General features: G+C 45.9%; 1 protein-coding gene across 2 annotated transcripts in view; it reads left to right on the top strand.

Annotated features, from left to right (window-relative positions):
* GNB1L (G protein subunit beta 1 like) overlaps nucleotides 1-14,683 on the top strand; it is a 43,261-nt gene extending 28,578 nt beyond the window's left edge. For both annotated transcript variants that reach the window (XM_071571894.1, XM_071571893.1), the window contains exons 4-7: nucleotides 790-952; nucleotides 4,559-4,657; nucleotides 9,228-9,443; nucleotides 13,978-14,683. In XM_071571894.1, the coding sequence (XP_071427995.1) occupies nucleotides 790-952; nucleotides 4,559-4,657; nucleotides 9,228-9,443; nucleotides 13,978-14,244 (745 nt within the window). In that variant the 3' untranslated portion in view covers nucleotides 14,245-14,683. The remainder of the gene's footprint in view (nucleotides 1-789; nucleotides 953-4,558; nucleotides 4,658-9,227; nucleotides 9,444-13,977) is intronic.
* The last annotated feature ends 4,544 nt before the right edge of the window (nucleotides 14,684-19,227 follow it).

Raw genomic sequence — 19,227 nt, 5'->3', positions numbered from 1 at the left:
CCAGTGGAGCCAGTGGGATGGTGTAAATCTGCAGCAATTCCTGCTGTGGCCTCCTGGGTGTTGCTGCCTGTGGGACGGAGGGTTGTGCCAGGCAGTCTGACTGGGCTGCACTTGCCCCTCGGCGATGCAGCCTCTGGGGCTCTGGGGTTCCGTGTTTTAGCCACACTGTTTCCTTGGAGTTGCTGCCAGTGCCTCTCCTCCTGTGTCCCCACACAGGCACAGTCCTGGCAGCCCTCGGTGCCCTCCCTGTGCCCGGGGGAAGTTGCCCACTGAATAACTGTAGCTTTATATTTATCTCTGATGAGATCTTTGTCTTGCTGTTTGTCTTTCAGCTGTCAACACATGACATTTCCATTTCACTGCTTGGGTGAATGAGTGTTACATGTGTCACTCTCTGCTACTTTTGTTTCCATTTAAATTAGCTCTAGTCAATGGTAAAATATAAGTATTTTTATTGTGATTATGTTCAAATGCTCATGAGACTTTCTAAATATATGCATACACATAAATAGCATAACTGGGCTCAATCATGACTCTCTCCACATGGAAACAGCAAACTGGGACTGGCTCTCAGGCTCTCCCTCCTCCCAGTAACGTTTGACCCTCTGGCCAGTTTTGCTGTTGGTGGACGGGTGGTGGTCCTGGGGGCTCAGGGTTCCCCCACCATTAATGAAAGCCCCGATCAACACCCCCAGGAGCTGTTGGAGACTCAGTCTGAGTCCCTGCCCTGCAGGCGGCCTGGGCCTCCTCAGACCTGCAGCTGATGGAGGGTTTGTTTCACTGTAACAGTCAGGGCCGCGACCAGAGGATCTGCTTGTGGGATTTGGCAGAGGGCCGGACTGCAGTGACGGATTCTGTCTGCACGGAGCGCGTGGGGTTCTGCAGATGCTCCCTGCTCAGGGTGGCACAGGGACGCTGGCTCGTGGCCACGGCAGCCAAAGGCCTGCAGCAGGTACGAGGTGTCTCTTTCTCTGGTGCTTGGGACGGTGCTTTGGTTACTGAAATGAGATAGTTCAGCTGGGGAGGCATCATTGCTCTTGAAGTCTCTGCTCAGGAGAGGGCAGCACGAGAAACCTGGGGGGGTTCTAATCACTACTAGTACTGCCACAAAGATGACTGAATTCTCTAACTCATGCTCTAGAAACAAGGACACCAGCCCGAGATTTGTCTGACATTTAAGTATTTGCAGCTGCTGCTGGTCCTTCACATGCAGGAGTTTTGGTGCTGCTGAATATTGGGGACAAGAGTCCTTTTGGGGGACTGATGGTCAGCAGGTCTGCCATCAGGTGGAGGGGCTCACCTTCCCTCTGAGCCGTGGGGTCTGGTCTGACAGAGCAGGGGAGGTGTTTGTAACACCATCCGTGGTCTGTCACCCCGGGCTAATTCCTGACCTGGAACTGGGGCTGGAAACAGCTGAATTACTGTGAGTGGCCAGAGGTTTGCTGAGTGTGAGATAATTGCAGGGTCCATTTCAGTTCCTACTGGGTAAGTCCACATCTAATACCACTGTCACTGCCCTCATTGACTGACAGCTTTGTGGGCAATTCCCACTTCTGCTTTGTAAAAATCATGGCTTTGTTTTCAACAAAGGACTATTTGAGAACATCACACAAATTATTTCTAATGCTTGACATCAAAATACCAAACTTAGGAAAAAAATAGGGGCATAAATATGAAAAGAAATATTGTAGCTCACTGCAAATTGTTGATGAGTGTAAAAGTTCACGTGCTTTTCTGCTCTGTATCTTGAAACTGAAAGTTGCATATTTTATACATATGAAGTAATAAGTGCCTGTATTGCAAGAAAATGTGAACTTTTATGATTCAGAAGTTGAGCACATTGAAGTACTTTGTTGGCTCACAGCCAGCATGTTCAGCCTTTTACAGAACTAAGCCTGCAGACACAACCACTGCACTGCTAAATACCATTCCAAGGCCCATACCTTGTTCTGAGCAAACAAAGAACTCCCTCCATTTTACAGCAGTGCTCAATAAAGTTAAACAAATTGCCAAACACATTCTTGGGTCAGCTGGAGAAGCCCTGGTAATAAAGAATTAAATATTCATCTCACCCAAACTGAAGACACTTACCCTGGAGTCCCTTACAACCCATCTCTGGTTTATTCTGGCCCTGCACGGGGGGATGATTTGCTGTCCCCTGAGGTAGAGGAGTTCCTTTCTGTGTGTGAACCTTTGCATTAGAACTGGGTCTCGTTTCAATAAATTCCCATAAGCTCCCATAACATTCAGTGCTTCCAAACAGGCAGCACTGTGTGAGACAGTACATTTGCAGCTTATGATTAAAATTAAGACTTAATAAGTGTTTATGCTTGGCTGATGCCCAAAAAAAGAGTAATTTTGTCTTAAAGCAGGTTCAGTCCATAAATAATGAGATCTGAACAGGCATTTATTTGTTCATGATTGCATTTAAATCACCAATTATGAGTTACACTCACTTTTCTTGCCAATTTGCCAGAAACACGTTAAAAGCTTTATTAATGTGGAAAAGAGAAAGGGTGTGTTTCCTTGTGGCCAGTTTTAGCCACCCAGGAACAGCATTAACCTCAGGCAAAGGCAAATCTTTCTTCTATTAAGCAAACCAATATAAACACAGAACTTCAAGTTTTAAGTTACAGTTGTCAAAATATATGAAATAGTATTTATTTCTAAGCCTCAGTTACTTTTAACACAGACAGTCTCTGGAACTGTCAGTCCAGCAGAGGCAGCAGCTCATGCCTGCCTGCCTTCTGCACAAAGCTCTTCTCACTGTGTTTTCCTTTGGCCTTTGCAAGCCCAACTGCGGCCCTTGTACCAGTTCATCTGTTTTCAGTCAAGGTAAGGCCAGGAAGGTTTGTTTTTTCTCTTTTAACCTGCAGAAGTGCATTTATCACAGCACACTTACCCTTCCTTATGACGTAAAAGTTGCAGTTTCGGTCTTGCCTAGGAGGCAATGCCCTTTGGAGAGACAGTGATGAAAGATGCAAGAGGAGGGCAGGTCATCTTCATATTTATGGCCCGTTTCCTGCCACAGCGAAACTTGGTCATTATGTTGATAGCAAGAAAGTTGCCGAGAGAAAAGTCTTTTGTTAAGAGTGTAGCTCCAAAGAACCAGAATTCCCAGATGATCAGACTTTGGTCTGTTCCCAGGTTTGCTCTGCAGACGGGATGGCTCTTGGCTGTAGTCACTATTCCTCCAATCTGGAGAACAGTTTCCTGCCCTATTGCTCAGTGGCTTTAGGAGGTGTTCTGTCTGTTGTGTGCAGTGTGCTGTGCTCCCAGTCCTAGAGTGCAGCTGGCTGCTGGCTGACAGCCTCTGGAATAGGAAGATGTTCTGGCAAGCTTTGAACTAAAGGTATGGGATTGGAAAGCCATGGCAGCTGCCGTGGTCGTGACTGATGGCTCCCAGAGGAGCCATATTTGTGTAATACCTCATCTCAGATGCTTAAGGAAATTCACACCACTGGGGCTGTCCAACAGCACTGTCAGGCTCTTGCACTTTCTGAGAGAGCCCAGAACGGCTGGTGATGTTGGATTTATCAAATGTTTCAAGTCATTTAATTTTACAACATAATGCAGACCATTGTTTACTTAATGAAATGAAAAGATCACCTTGGTGATTAGGTGTGTGTTTGAGAAACAGCCACATTCCTGGCACCAAGGTTTTGCTACCCAACAACTTCTGTTTCTCCATAGTTCAGGCTTGAGAACCGGCCCAGAGCTGAGGCACTACCACGTCAATCAAGACTCAAAACCTTCCAGTGCCAAACTGAAATGGCAAACTCCCCTGATCCTGCCTGCCAGCACCCAGAGGTGGAAATGAGCTACTTCCTTGGCAGAGGAATGACTTGCCCAATCTTTAAAAAAAAATCCAGAAAAACCCCCTAAAGCAGATCCATAATTCATTACCGTCAGTGCAAGCAAGAGTGGAAACTGCTCTGTAGAGAGAGCAGGTGTTTGACACAGCATTGTCTGACCCTGCTTTGAACAGGGTCAGACAACACTGTGTTAAAAATACCTGTGTGCTGAGGCTGCTCCAGCCTGCGACACCACGGGGCTGAGTTACAGTTTGTTGGTGCAGGCAGCAGCAGATACAGAGTCCTCCTTGGATGTGCACACTGCTTGTGTTTCTGTGCAAGCTCTGGGTCACCATAACAGCACAGAGGAGACAGTGCAAGTGTCCAGAGGTGATCACAGCCAAGAAATTAGCAAGAGATGGAAAAAGAGGAAAGGCAGCAGGGAGGTGTTTTCAGATTAAGCAGTCTGCAGTGTTCTGTTGTGTGCACAATGTCATCTACTGTTTGAAGACTGAAATACAGATGAAATGGAAGAGTGGAGGAGGATGTGTTCACTCGAGCAGTTGTGTCTGCCCCTCCTAAAACAATGCACTCTTATGAGAGCTGCAGATTCCCCTACAGCTCCACCTTGGCATGCATTCCTCAGTTTCCTCCAGACAGTTTTTACTGGAAGAGTTTTTACTAACCTTAATCACCTTAAAAGACTTGTGTTTTTAACAGCAGAATTTTGACCTGGAGCCTGACTCTTGTTTTCCTGCTGTCAGGTTCAGGTTTTGGAGCTGCCATCCAAGACGTCAGTCTGTACCTTGAAGCCAGAGGTGGGTGCCAAGCTGGGCATGCCCATGTGTCTGAAGTTGTGGCAGGTAAGGCAACAGCACCTGCTAATTGTGAAATGTTTTCCCTGTGATTCATTTTATATGAAGCACATGAATCTTTCTTCACTTGGATTTTGATTTATTATCAAACCAATCAAGTAATTATACTATTAAAGGGGGGAAAGATTTGTGAACATCCTTAATGTAACTTTCAGAGCTTTCCAAGCTTTAATGGAAGATTTGCAAATGCTGAGGGAAAGCTTTGTATCCTTAGGACAGATACACTTTTTGCATCAATCAAGAGGAGAATGAATGCCTTACCACAGCCACTTGTTTGATATGGTTTCTCTCTGCATTAAGAACCATGAGAAATGACTGGGTTGCTTAAAAGCAGTGACTTTAATGGCAGATTACATTCACTTAATGCCCTCAGGATGAGGAAGCACTCTGTGAACATTTCTATTCCAGACATACAATAGAAACAAAATATTTTTGGTGGTACTGACTTTGCACAAAAAGGTAAATAAAGGCATTTAGTGGAAAAACCCCCACGTTTGCAGAATACTTAGCAAATAATGTCTCTGGGCTGCCAACAGTGAATGACAAGTATATCCAAAAAGGTGGCAGTGCAGGGAGGAAGGAGGTCAGGTGGTTGGCTTGAAATTTCCAAAGAATTGGTGGCAAAGCTGACTCCCACTTAACTCCCTGCCCACAGGCTCTTGCAGGCCTACAGGACCATCTGAGCTGATGCCAAGTGTGTAATTCCTGCAGGCTCATCTGAAAATTTGCATTGGTTTCAGTAGAAAATGTTCTCTATGAGAGTTTGAGGCCTTTGTGTCTTCCCTGAAGGTCCTGAACCGACTGAAATCTGGAGGGATTCAGTTGCTGACTTCAGACAAAAGTAGCAGAGGCCACAGTTCAGGTCCCATGCTGTAATTAAAGACTAGAAAAAAATAGAAGGAAAATCAAATAGGCTGATTAGGCTTTTATTAAACAAAGTTTCTCCTAAAAATGCAATCAGTGTTCAGTGCTTCATGACATGAATGGGGCTTTCTGTCTCCTGGACATTTTTTAATAAGATGGAGATAACTAAGGAAATGTTCAGTGTTGAAAATTGTGTTGCCTGGATGAGGAGTCTTCTGTCCTGACCTATTTTCTACATGCATTAATATTGCTATTCCTTTAGGAAGCAGAGCAGGTGCAGATCCTTAAGTTCATGTAGGTTTTAATTTTGTTGCCAGTGGGGATAAAGCAGAGGGGGAACTGGGAGAGGTAAATTATTCCATGCAGATTCTGACTTTGGGAACTCACCTTAACTTCCTAGACTGCACCAGGCAAGTGTAGATAATCCCTTACAGTCCCACAGCTGTGTTTGCTCCTTTACAAATGTGTGCAACTTGGTTTAAAAGGCTGGGGAGGAGGATACCCTTAAGGGCAGATAATTACCTGTGGTGTACCAAAGTGCTGCTCTGCACTCTGTCCTGTGGTTGCACTGGAAGTGGCTCTCTGAGTAAGGCTGTAACCACAAAGGAGGAGCACACGAGCTACCCCAGCTGCTCCCCTTGCTGAGCAGGGGCTGTGTGGGGCAACACAGACAGACCCAGGGATGAGCACTCCCAACCCAGCGGGTTGCCAAGAGACTGGGTGATGTTGATTATGGCACAGGAAATGAACAAGTTGAAACAGAAGCTGACAGGGAGAGAGCCCCAGAATGGTCTGAAGGAACCAAGCCCAGGGTGGTTGTCCAACGAGAGCTGGGGGGCTGCAGCCAGAGAGAGCCCCTCGTGGTCTGTGGTGCAGGGACACAGCAGAGCCCACCAGCAGCAGCGACAGTGGCAAACTGGGCTACGGAGCTGAAGGCAACTGAGGCTTAGGGTAGGCTTGTAGATTAAGCCTCACTGGCTTCTCCTAAGCAGTAAAATCCTTGCAGCTGTTTATTTTGTTACTTTTGAGTGCTTTTCTCCCTTATTTTTCTAGGTCTATCCTTAAACATATTAGATCATTCGAGAGTTTTTTCCTTGTGAAGATTTATGTTCTTAAATACATTGTCCCTTCAGTTTCACAGCTTCCTGCTATTACTAATTGGGTGGGGTAGGATTGCAGGAGCAAGGCTGGTCTTCCCTTACATTTTTGCACTCCTTGGGGAAGGCATCATGTTGCGTAATGGTGCAAACAAAATAATTCTACAAGAATAATACATGTTGAAACTGGAAATGCCGAGTTATTACTTTATATAAACTATGGCAATTATTCCTTGTTGAGTTGACAGCAGATCACCTTTTCTTCCTTCCTTGACACTTATCCAAATGCAACAACAAAATGTTCTGCTTAGGAAGAGCAGTGATTTATAATTTAATTTTTCTACTGCAACAGAAGATGAATGGTGAGCCTTGTCTCCAGCAGTGCCCGTTACCAGAAACTGAACCCAGCAGCCTGTTGTGAGGCGCTGCTTGAGAGCTGCTCTGATCTTCCAGGAGATTTTAGTTCATGTACTCATTGAAATATTACACTTCATATGCTGAGGAAAAGCCAGGAAGACGAAGGTGGGACACCTTCATTTCACAGAAAACAGTATCTGGTTTTTAAAACAGACCAATCTTAGGTGTGGCTTAGACCAGGTTTTCAAATTGAAGCTGAGATACCCAGAGCACCAAACCCCGTTTTTGTTTGGCATTTCCCACCATGCCGAGCACTCCCCTGTCTCTCCCCTCTGCATGAGGGTGATGAGCTCCCATGAAAGCTGCTTGGAGGAAGGAGGAGCTGCCCCTGCCCATCCAGACCACGTTTCACTGGCCAGTGACAGCTACACCTTCTGTGGAACCTTTTCTGAGGGAGTCTCGTGCTCACAGAAGAGCAGCACAAACAACTGTGGGGGGTTTTTAATGCTTAAACTTGGGGCTTTTCTAAAACTCAAAAGTAGCTGTGAAATACTTTGCTATGCCTTGGAGGTGTTACCCTTTATTAAATATAAATAAAATCTGGAATGTTCATTTCATTCAGATTTTTTTCAACTTTTCCCGGGTATCAAAAAGCACATAGTCTTCATCCAAAGTACCCGATAAGGTAACATTAACTCACATGTATTTGACATACATCCATTGCTCTGATGTTACAGTATTTTAGCACATCAAAAATTTGACTGAAAAATTATGCAGAGTTCTGAGCCCTGCTTTGTGGGCCTCTCTAGCCAGAGCATCCTCCCTGCCTTTTCAGAGGAAAAGGGGATCTTGAAGGAAGGAAGGAGGTTCCTGCAAGATCCAGGTGTGGACAGACCCCTTCACAAGGATGGTGTAGAGGATTTCCTACATTTCCAAGGGTTTCCCCTTGGTTTCCTTCTTTTAAGGGGCAATGTTCTTTTAAGCTCAGTGAGATCCTTTCCTCATTCAAACACTTCTCCAGGCTGAGCAAGGCCGAGGAAGCACATGGGGCTGTTACTCAGCAGTTGTGTTACCCAGACCACCCATCCCCTGTTAGTTTAACTCCCCTCAGAACAAATAACCAGTGGGAGAACAGCCTGGGCCCTCAAGCAGTGAGCCTTTGGCCACTGCAGGTTTGTGTCATGGCACTGACAGCCAGCGAGTCTGAGCTCATTCAATACTGTGACACCAGGAAAAATTAATTCTCTGTGTTCTTTATTTTGAATTGAATACCAAGTAAACAAGCCCTGTAGGAGCAGGCAGTGTTTGGGAAGATCTGAATAGCTTACTGGATACATGAGGTGGTCAGAGAAACCAATGTCTGCTTTGATGTTTCTTCTCCTATTTAAGCAATAAGTGGCATTAACAGATGCCTCTTTTTTAGTTGCTTTTCATTAGGGATTTGCATCTTCACTCTTGGAACCAGTCCCTGCTTACGGGATCATTAGTCTTTGGCCAGAGCAATGATGAATATTTTCCTTAAGTGTGACATGTAATCCAGTAATGTTCCCTTCTCTGAGTTATTTCAGGGGCTTAAATAAATTAGGTGTCTGCCCAGGGTGCCGTGCCCTTTGGCCTGTGACATCATTAATCAAAAGAGCTTTCAATTGGTTACAGGGGACTCGGGCGCCCGTTAACCCCTTGGTGCCTCACCCAGAGATTCCTGGCTGAGGGGCAGTGCTCACCTTCCAGCACAGGCAGCACTCGGGTCCAGATCCCTCTGTGAACCTCCTCTGGGCAGGGTGGGACTGCAGTCAATGCCCATAAGGGACTGTATTGCTTGAAACTAATGCAGTTGCATTAAGAAGCACAAAGTTCAGACCATGAAGTAAAGCCCCTGCAAACTTCAGGCAGCCTCTTTTCAGGTGCTGTAGAGAACAACAGTTTGGATTTTCAGAGAGAAATGTTCTGTGTCTGTGTGTATAGGTATGTGTGTGTGTGTGTTAGATATGTATTATATAAAATTTAGAGCCTGATATGTAGCTATAACCCCCCTAAGCACACAGTTACCCAGTAGTGCTTTGCTGTAACTGGATGGATTGTCAAGATTTGACATTGACAATTCTAAGTGTTTTGTTACTTCTACATCAGTCACCATTTTAATTTATTTGCTTGGTGCTTGGACTGGAACCTGCCTGGGGATGGTAATTTTCCTAACAGACTATTTACTTCTCCAACAATTTTATTTTTCTCTTGGTCAGCTCGGCTGTGGTTCACAACCTTTGCTTCTGGCTGGCTATGAAGATGGATCAGTGGTCCTGTGGAATGTGACAATGGGAAAAGTGTTGAGCCAACTGGTTTGCCACCAGGAGCCAGTGATGAGCCTTGACTTTGACTCGGAGAAGGCCAAGGGGATCTCGGGCTCATCTGAAAAGGTGCTTTGCATCTGGAGCCTCAATGAGCAACAGAACCTCCAGGTCAGGATCACTGGCCCTCTAGTGTCATTTATCCCACTTTGCACTAACAGTTTGATAGACTAAAAAAATATTTAGTCATGAAGAGGAGTTGTTGCAGATCTCTGGCTAATTAATCACAGACTGGTTAGAATGTCTGTGCTATGTGACTGGACTTAGCAAAAGATGGTGAGGATTTAAAAAAAAAGAAAAAACCCCTCTCTCACATGTTTCTGGTTTTACCAAAGTTGCAACAGGCACACAGGCCTAGCATTACTCAAGGCATTGCCTCTGTATCTTCATTTATCACAGTAGTACCCAGCTCTCGGAATGTCCTAAACATTATAAATGAGTTAGAAAAATCAGAAACAAAGGATTGCTTTTCCAAAGTTTCTGCTTGAATGGCTAGAGCTTTCTTTCCACTGTGGGAAAGACAGAAGTATTCCATGAAATACTTCACAGAGAAGAACAGGAGTAGCCCATCTTGCACCAAGAGGACAAGAGGTTTAGGCAACCAGTTTCCTTTGGCACTGACAGAGCCCAGGCAGAGACAGAGACAATGAGGCAATTGGCTGTACCAGTTTGTGTCTGAGCTGTGGCACCCGGGGCAGCTGGTCTGGGAGTCACACAATCACCAGTTCAGGCCATGCTGGTGAATGGCAAGAAATGCTGCCTGTATCTGGACAACCTTAGCAAGGGTTCCAGCAGTGCCAGGGGTCAAGGAGGGTTTAACCAGGTGTGGAAATGAAGCCCATAAATAAAGGCTCGTGGACAGTAAAATGGCCCATCTGTCCATCCACTGCTGAGCGTGTTACCCTTTTTGAGTGGCAGTTGTCCCAGGAGCAATGGAGAGGACCTGAACCAGGCCCTGTGTGCCCAATACCATCCTGGAGAAGAGAGCTGTGGATACACCAGTTCATGGGAGAAAAATAATCACTGGTTTGGCTTGCAGCGTTTATGGAGATCTTTTGAGGTAACGTGGCAAGTGAATGGTGTTTTCTGAACGGTGCTACAGGAAGAGAAGGATGTGCTGGGACATCCAGTGTTGACCCTTTCCCTGGGGACACTCTAAAGGTTTGGAACCAGCGAGGTGTCACCCAGAGCCAGCACTGCTGGGGTGGCACTGAGTGCCTGCGGGGCAGACACATCACTGACTGTCTGGCCTGTGACAAACAGTGAAATGATAAATAAACACTCAATAAACACAGTGAGAGAGGCACTGCAGACTCTGGACAGGGAGTGAAGGTGTCCTGAGCCACAAGGATGATACGCAGTTGTCATGGTTTGGGTTTGTTGGTTTTTTGGTCATGTTTGCCCTCCCTGTGCCCAGCCCTTCTGTCACTGCTGGCACCATCTGCACCCCGTGTCCTTCAGTTAGGGAAGTGGGAGGAAGGTGAGCAATCCCAGCAAGAAACCTGGTATTGAGACTAGTTCTGTAAGGCCACGGTGTCAGAAATGGGGCACCACGAGAGGCTTCTTAAAGCTTCAAATACTCTGGTGGTGGAGAGGAAGTTGTTTCTTCATATTAATTATAGTGTAACTTTTCCCTAAATTCAAAGAACACACTGTTACTGTTCTTCCCAGCACATTTCAGTTAGGAGTTAACCCTAATGCAGGGCTGCAGGTGTGACTCATGGGAAACACAGTTGTTCACCTGAAATACTCAGGTATTGTTTTTCACAAGGAACTCACATTCCCAGGAGATGTAGGATCCCTCTCACACTGAGAGACAGTAGCTTTTCTCAGAAGAAATTTAATGCCAACTATTCCAAGCTACAAGCAATGCCCTGTGCTTCATGTGAGTATGAATGCCCTAATAAAATGCATCTTTCATATGAGCACTAGAGATTGTCAAGGACACAGATTAATTTTTTTCCACTATTGCATTAATAATATAAACCAGATGGGGTTTTTTTCTCTGACATTCCAGGTACCTGAGGTAATGGTAGATGTTGGAAAGCCACTCCGTGGCACATTATTTTTATTCTAAAGGGTTTTAATAAGTAAATGTGGTGCATTGCTATCTGCTGGTGGAGACATAATGATGCAATGATGGCACTTGGGCTCTGTTTTAAGTGGCAACGTTCCAGTGTGCCAGTGAATAGATGATGAAGGTAACTGCAGAGTTTATTGCTATGGGGAAAGTTTGGGGCATTGTCTTCTACAAGAAAGGTGCTGAATCATCACTGTCAGCAAATGGTGGGGTTGGTTATGAGCCTTCTGATTTGGATGAGATAGTGTAATTATGTGATGATGTTTGTGGTAGAATGTAGGAGGTAAACAGCTCCTGCAGGTGAATAAACAAAGCAGAACTAAGAAATCTGGTAACCACAGAAGCTCCCTTATATATGGCAAGACAAAGAATTCTGTAAGATGTAATAGAGGTTTTGTTAGTTTGGTTGCTGAGGCTTTTCCCCCGAATGCTGAAGCTTAGGCTGCTGCTCTTTTGGCTATTTTTCTAATAAGCAGAGGGCATAAGGACATGTTTTAGGTGTAGATGCAGGTGGCCTTGGTCATGACTGGCTAAAAGCAGCTCACTTGCTTTTACCTCTTTGTTTTCTTAATTACAGGCTGGTTTTCTAGTTGGGGAATGGTGTTGGTATGCATTTGAGTGCTGTAGTTGGTGGCACAGATCCTGGCACCAGGATTTCACCTGGCTGCCTGTACCTGGAGCAGGTTCTTTGTTTTGCTTTTCTCTCCCACTCCTGTATTTGCAGATGATGCACAAATGCCCACTGTTCCCTCATGCTCCACAGCCAAAAGGCATCACCACTACAGGCTTCATTCTCAAGCTGTAGCTTGCTGGTGACACACCATCTCTGCCAGTGCCCGGGGTTGCCGTACGGCTCTTGCCCACATAACTGGCACTAATGGTGGGAGCACCACGCCCGGGATTGGTTATAGCCATTAGCAGAGCCCACCTTGCCTGTGCCAGGCTGGTGATGTCAGTCATAAATCCTGCCCTGCCAGGACACTCTGCCAACAGAAACTCCACCGCGGCCGTGCTGCGTTGGCCGAACCTGGGGAGCCTGAAGAGCTGTGCTGACAAAGAGGGCAGGGTTTACAGTGGCAGCCCCACAAAGGCCCCCGTGCAGCCTCCCACTGCTCGTGAGGCTGGAGCAGAACTTGCTGTCCTCCACTCTGAGTTGGCTGGAGACACATGGCTCAGGTCCTCTTTAGAAGAGGGATGTATGGAGCACGTAACAAGCATGTCAAGTTTCATTTAGCATTTTTTCTCATCATCTGCACAGCTCTTGCTGTTTGAGTGTGAAGCTGGGCAGTTGTTACATAGTTGAAAAATAATTGCTTATGGATTTGTGCTTGTGAGATTCAAGACGTGTTCAACGGCATCTGAACCCAACTTTGACCAACATTTCTGGAGTTTTCTGTGTCCAGTGTAAAGGTTAAATTTGTCTGCAGTTCGTATGTTCTTTATGATCCTGTACTAACTGTGCATCATGGAATGCCCTCCAAGGAGGGGAGCAGCTCAGATGTAACAGCAAACACCACACAGGCCCGGGGTGATACTGAGCTTTAGTACAAGGCAGCCACAGACTCGGGCCTAAGCACAGAGACATTAACACATCATTTCCAGTTGTGCTTGTACATCACAGCAGGTCAGGGCCAGCTCCCCATGACCAGCCTGGGCTGTTCAACACACACACAGTGTCTCAGAGCCAGACTGCTCACTGACACAAGTTACCTGAGGTGAGAACAGCAAAAGGGAATTATACCATTGTATTTTGTGCCTCAAAAGAAACTGCTGTCGGTGAAGTGAAACCTTTTCTTTCCAAGGGCTGAATCCTTTGCAGCCCCAGTGCCTCCTGAAGGAAGCCAAATGCCTTCCAGTGTAATTGTGCCCCTCAGAAACTTGTTCCCCAGTACTCTCCAAAGAGTAACAAGAGGCTTCCAAGACTGAAATCAATAATTTGGTCATATTTTCCTTTTGGAATCTGGTATAAATAAAAGTCTCTTGGGAAGGAGTACTAGAAATACAGATTTCCTGACACTGTAACCCAATTGCTGGAAGCATTCCTTCCTCAAGACTGAGGTAGATGCTACAAGAGCTTATTGGGAGTCTTGTGGGGGGCCGCAGTAGTAGAAATGAGTAGCAGGTAGTTTAAAGATCAGCTCCAAATCCCCCCCTGGGAATATTGCAGAAGCAGAGAATATATATGGCCTTAGCTCTGCATGCTGCAGCTCATGTAAGAATAGCTGGAAGCAAAGGGCAAAGCTCAGGTCTGGTGCTCAAACCCTTGTCTCAGAGCTTCACTAGTGACAGAATAGAAACAGCTCTAAAGGCAAAATAAACTAAAAACATACAAGGGATGGGTTTCTTTTTAGAGAATGGTGCTGGAGATGAGAAGGGTCGAGTTAAGGACTTTTCCCTCTCTGTGTATCGTTGTTCTCACTACGCACCACCCACCAGGGGGTGAAAAGCTCCACGCTGTGTGTGACACTGGTGTGTATGGGTGGGCACCTACACCTGCTAAGGTCCCAAAAGGCTCCTTTTTCTCGTTTTGGACCATTAGAACTCCTCTGTAACTTTCTCACACAGGTTTACAAAACACACGAGCTTGTCAACGCTGGCATATCTGGTATCACCATCCGTCCAGACAAGAGGATTTTAGCAACAGCGGGGTGGGATCATCGCATCAGGATCTTCGGCTGGAAAACACTGAAGCCCTTGGCAGTGCTGGACTATCACACAGCAACCGTGCACTGTGTGTCCTTCTCAGACCACAGGAGTGCCCGGGAGAGGCTGCTGGCAGCTGGCTCCAAAGATCACCGCATCAGTGTCTGGTCCATATACACCCAGACGTGACACCGTCTGCGCCGCCGCGGACCGGGAAAGCAATTCCCTGCTGAATTCAAACCTGAATGTGGGGAAGTAGTAGAACCTGTCTCCAAGCTGGAGTCCCAGCTTCATTCTTAATGCTGCTTGTTTAACCTGCAAGTTTTGTTTTCCAGAGGGGAAAGTGGCTTTTCAGAATTCATAACAAGCAGAAAAAGGCCAGTCACAAGCAAAGACACAGAACAAGTTGCTTTGGGTTCTGCTACAGATTTTGCAACAGCTTTTCTTTGGTAGGTTGCTGAAATAACTTGAGCCAGTATCTTTTGTGAAAAAGGACTGGAATCCCTCAAACTGTGGTGGGGGCAGAACACGTCTCTTTGTAACTCATTTATATATCCAAGAATCTGAATCACTGTAAAATAACACTCTTTCTTGAAAATTTATACCCATTAAACCACCTCCAGTGGTTTCTCATTGTCAGTTACTTTTTCTTCCCTGTAACTGAAAGGCTATCAGAACAACCTTGATTCGTTCACACTTCTGTCAAGTTCCCAACTTAAACCAACAGCCAGGAATGTGACTAGGGACGGCCTTTGGCATTTATGAATTTCATTATGTCTCCTGTCACCTCGAGCCTCACAATTAATCACAAGAAAGGAAGGGAAAAAATCTTCCCCTGCACTGCAAAGCTTTGTAAAGCCTTCACAGAGCAGTGCTAAATCCTTTCCATAGACTGACATAGAGCTGAAGGATTTAAACTCAGCAATCCAATTAGCGCCCTCCTCCTTGGAGAGTTAGGGGTAAATTTCAGCATGGCAAGTCTGGGATTCAGCAACACAACTCTCACTAACATTGAGTGGAATTGCCTGGGTAAATCCTTGTCCTCACAGTGCAAATGGCTCCATTAACTTGTCATCTCTGCGGCTCTGGAAGCTGAAATTCATTCGTGAAGGGTTTTTTGCCTGACTCCTGAAGCAGCATTTGCGTTCTCCTGAAGCACAGCAGACACACCCCGGTGTGCTCAGAGCCACCGCCCTGCTGGATTCGGCCACAGAGCTGCAGGGACAACTGGGCACTGGGGATACTTGATTGAAATAATTGTTTCTGCACTGTGAAGAGCTGGAAGTCAAAGAAAGAAGTACCAAAAGTGTAGTGAACAGCAACATCAAAGACTTTAGAAATGATTTCAGGAAAAATACACCTGCAAATTAAGGTCTGGGTCTGTTATCCAGCTGTGCTTTGCAGGCAGAGTTCCTGCTGGACTGAAAGCCTTGAGCACCAGCCTTACCTTCTTTCCATTAAAACACAGAATCAGGATACTGTTGCCAGGCTTTTCTAAACAAAACGTGGCCTTACACATTTTGGAGTGTAATGACACCTTAAATAATGCATTTCTTTGATTATTTCTTTACTATTCAGTAGCCGTGTGGAGGATCACATTGCAGCTGAGAGTTAAAGCCTAATTCTGAGTGATGCCGAGTCCAGGGGAGGTGATGGTGTCCATTACATCCACCAGGCAGAGCTGCACACAGCGGGTGCTGCATCCCCGCCCGTCACCCCCTCCCACACAGGGAGGAGCTGCTCACACGGCACCGGCGGCTGCAGCCACAGCCTTAGGGAGGGAGGCTCTGTCTCCACAAACCTGCTGCTGGAAGAAGCCTTGTCTTTTGTTCTTTTTCCTCTTTCTTACAATAGGTCAGAGTTGACATAAATAAGCAGATAAAGCATCGTTGTGTGTGGTCCAGGGACCCGTCCTGGGGAGTTTGCAAGGAGATCCCCTCTTGGCTGTCTGTCTGTCTGTCTGGTACCACACACGGCCTGGGCAGTGCCAGCGTTGCGGGGCAGCTGCCCCGGGACTGAGCTGTGGGTTTAATGCTCACCCCGCAGGAAAGCAAAGCGGGGGCTGGCCCATCTCGGGCAAGTGGCTACTGTAGCAAAGGAGAAGGGCCGAGCCTGGGCCTGGAGAGAAGGAATTGCTCTCGGCTCTCATCCCTCAGACAGGACAGGGCAGCCGTGAGGGGCCGGGTGCAGGAGGAACATGCGAACCTCCAGCACTCCATGCTCAGCACAGCCCTCCTTCTAACACTGGCTGTGAGCACCCTAATGAGCTGCAGGGACACCCTGAGGTGCCAAGGCAGGGATGAGCCTGGCTCCTGCTCAAAGGGCATCTGTCCCGGACACCTCTGCATCTCACAGCCACTGAGGAAATAACCTGTGATGCAAACACCCTGGCACTGGCACAGGGGCAGCCCCCTGGGAAGAAAGGGTCAAATACCCCAGGCCTTAATAGGAGCACTACTAGAGCAGAGCCTGAAAGTCAGGAATTCCTGAGGATACCATTTTCTCTGAAAAACAGCATTTACTGTCAACATCTGTGTCTTAAGTAATTATGGAGCCTCATAAGGGATGTTTGGATTTACAAATCCTTTGGAGGATAGTCTGAAGATGACTGTCACATCTTAGTGCCTTTGCTGGGAGTTACATGTTTGTCTGATTAGGTACAGTTAAAAATAAACTTAGTCATGCAAGTACAAATTGAAAATGAGGACATGAACTGCATCTCACTAGCAGGGAGTCACAGAGGGAAAGAATTTCATCAGCTTCAAGAGGAAGGACACAGGTTGCAGAGCTGCTTGCAAGAACAGACCCATCCTATTTTTTCCATTATCAAAGCACTATCCACATCAGACTTTTGCACATTACAGTTAATTCATTAACACTTTACATCACTGCTCATTTTATTTAAACACCCAGTAAACATATTTATCTTTCACATTATAGTTTCCTTGAAATGAGCAACCAGACATTAGTATGATTTAGAGCTGAGCCTAAATGCCTTCACTGGATTGTGAAGTACAGTCTTCTAAAGTTTATCTGCTTAAGGAACTAACCTGGACTTCCCCAAAGAAGGATGATTTCCAACAGGAAGGACAGTCTGTATTGTGTGGACTGTAAAACACATTTGCCTGATTATAACTGTAAAATACAGTTATCTAATTGCATCCAGGAAACTAACATTTTTTAAAATTAAAAAATAAATGTAAAGCTCTTTACAGCTGTGCCATGAACATGGTTCTCACTCAGGATTTCAGCTGACTTGCTTAGCAGGAAGGCTGTGAGTGAGGAGCCACCTTAAGCTGCTGCAGTCAGTTCTGGAATCTCAGCTGCCAGTGAGGAACAGGGCTAGCCTGTACCTGGGCAAAAGGATTCAGGAGTGAAGGTGATGACAGCTAAATTATTACAAAAGGCTTCCTCACAAGAATCACTGTCTTTGGCACTGTGAGAGGGAAAAAAACAACCAGCATTTGTAAATAGAAATAAATCCCAAACACTCGCACTTGTGCAGCAATTACATGGAATATTCATCATCACTGGAACGAGTGGTGATCTCTGACCCTCTAACATCATTTGCAAATGAACCCATTAGTTACAACCCCTGTCTCTTATCAGTACATGAGCCATAAAGCACTGCAGTCCTAAGTGTAGATGAGCAAGGAAAGAGGAGATTAATTGTGTTTGCAGTAATGAGTGAAAAGGGAAGCAGGCTGGGGGCCTGCAATGAGACAGTTGTTAAATTTAGCCCCATGCAAGGCAATTGCTTCAGCAAGCCAATAAATTACTCTCTGCAGCTTGGCTTGGATTGTTGCAAAGGTTTGAGTTTAAAAGAGCAGATTTTTATACTTAAGTCAATACAAGTTTCTGGACTGCTTTTTGTTTTTAGCACATTTAAGATGCATCTACAAAGCCAACTTACAAATTAATAAATCTTTCCTTTAATTCAGTCTGCCAAGAACAAAGATAGAACAGTGACTACTGCAGGAGCCATGTTAGTGATGTAAACAAAGGAGTGGGGATTAAACAGGGATTACGGAGCACTAAATCAATGTGTTTCCTTTTCTGGCTGTGTGTCTGTGGTGTGAAGGTGCAGATCATTCCATCAAACATGGCACGTGACTGCCTGGATTAATGCTGCAATGATCCAGCAGTGCTGAGGCACAGAGCCCGACCCGTGTGCCACCAAGGCAGTGACAGTGGGGACTGAGGGAGAAGGCACGGGGGGTTCTCTTGCTCTGTGCTATTATGAAATTCCAGCCTGGGTCCCCCTGCTAGAGCAGTTTTTCCAAGTAAACTTGGCTGTGTTTATCTATGTCCTGCTCTTCTGGGGCATGCTGGAGGTTTCTTTTATAATCTGAAGAAAACTGTCCAGAATTAAGATCATGCTGGGGGGTATGGGTAATTAATTTATAGATGTCACAGTATCAAATTCAATGAAAACATCATGGCTCAGTTGTGAATGTTCTGCTCAGCTGATTAATGGTATAAACTATACCTGTGTGTCCTCCCAGCAGTGCCAGGCTCTGCTTTACCCTGACTGGCCTCAGAGGAACTCAGTTTGCAGTTCGGTATTAGAAGAGGAGGAGAAAGGGGAGTGAGGGGGTAAATCAAAACAAAGAAGCAACCTGCTCCTCTGAGTTAGGGGAAGGAAGATTCTGGAAGGCACAAAGGGCCGTGAAGCAAAACACCTCCATCAGTGGCCAGATTCCTTATGGGAAAAAGACAAGGATGGCAGGAAGAGTACCCAGTGGAACCACATGGTAATAGGTCTGTCTTCTTAAACTCAGACACAAGCTCATTTCAGTTTCAGAAGTATTTGCTTTTACTGCCCCAGCACCCTTTATAAAGGTGTTGGAACACTGGGAAACCCTGGAAAGCACAGTCTATACCTGTAAGGGTGTGCTCACCCAGGGAGTGTGCACTTCTTTCTCTGCTCTGAGGAGCAGGAGTTGCAATGGCCACAGGGGACAGCAATGGGAGCAGCGAGGGCCTGACCAGCCACCAGCACTGCAGAACCACCCCAGAGCAGCATTAACTGTCTCCTTACAGAGGGGTGACATGGCAGGGGAAAAAGTAATGCTAACAATTCTGTTACAACTTGAAATTCTAATAATTGAAAAAATAAAGACAGCTGTTACATTACATTCAGGTTACAGCTAGATGATGTTTCCTCCTAGT

Source organism: Pithys albifrons, chromosome 17 (assembly GCF_047495875.1).
Source record: "Pithys albifrons albifrons isolate INPA30051 chromosome 17, PitAlb_v1, whole genome shotgun sequence".
Classification (NCBI taxonomy): domain Eukaryota; kingdom Metazoa; phylum Chordata; class Aves; order Passeriformes; family Thamnophilidae; genus Pithys; species Pithys albifrons.
This window is presented reverse-complemented; position numbering and strand designations above follow the sequence as displayed.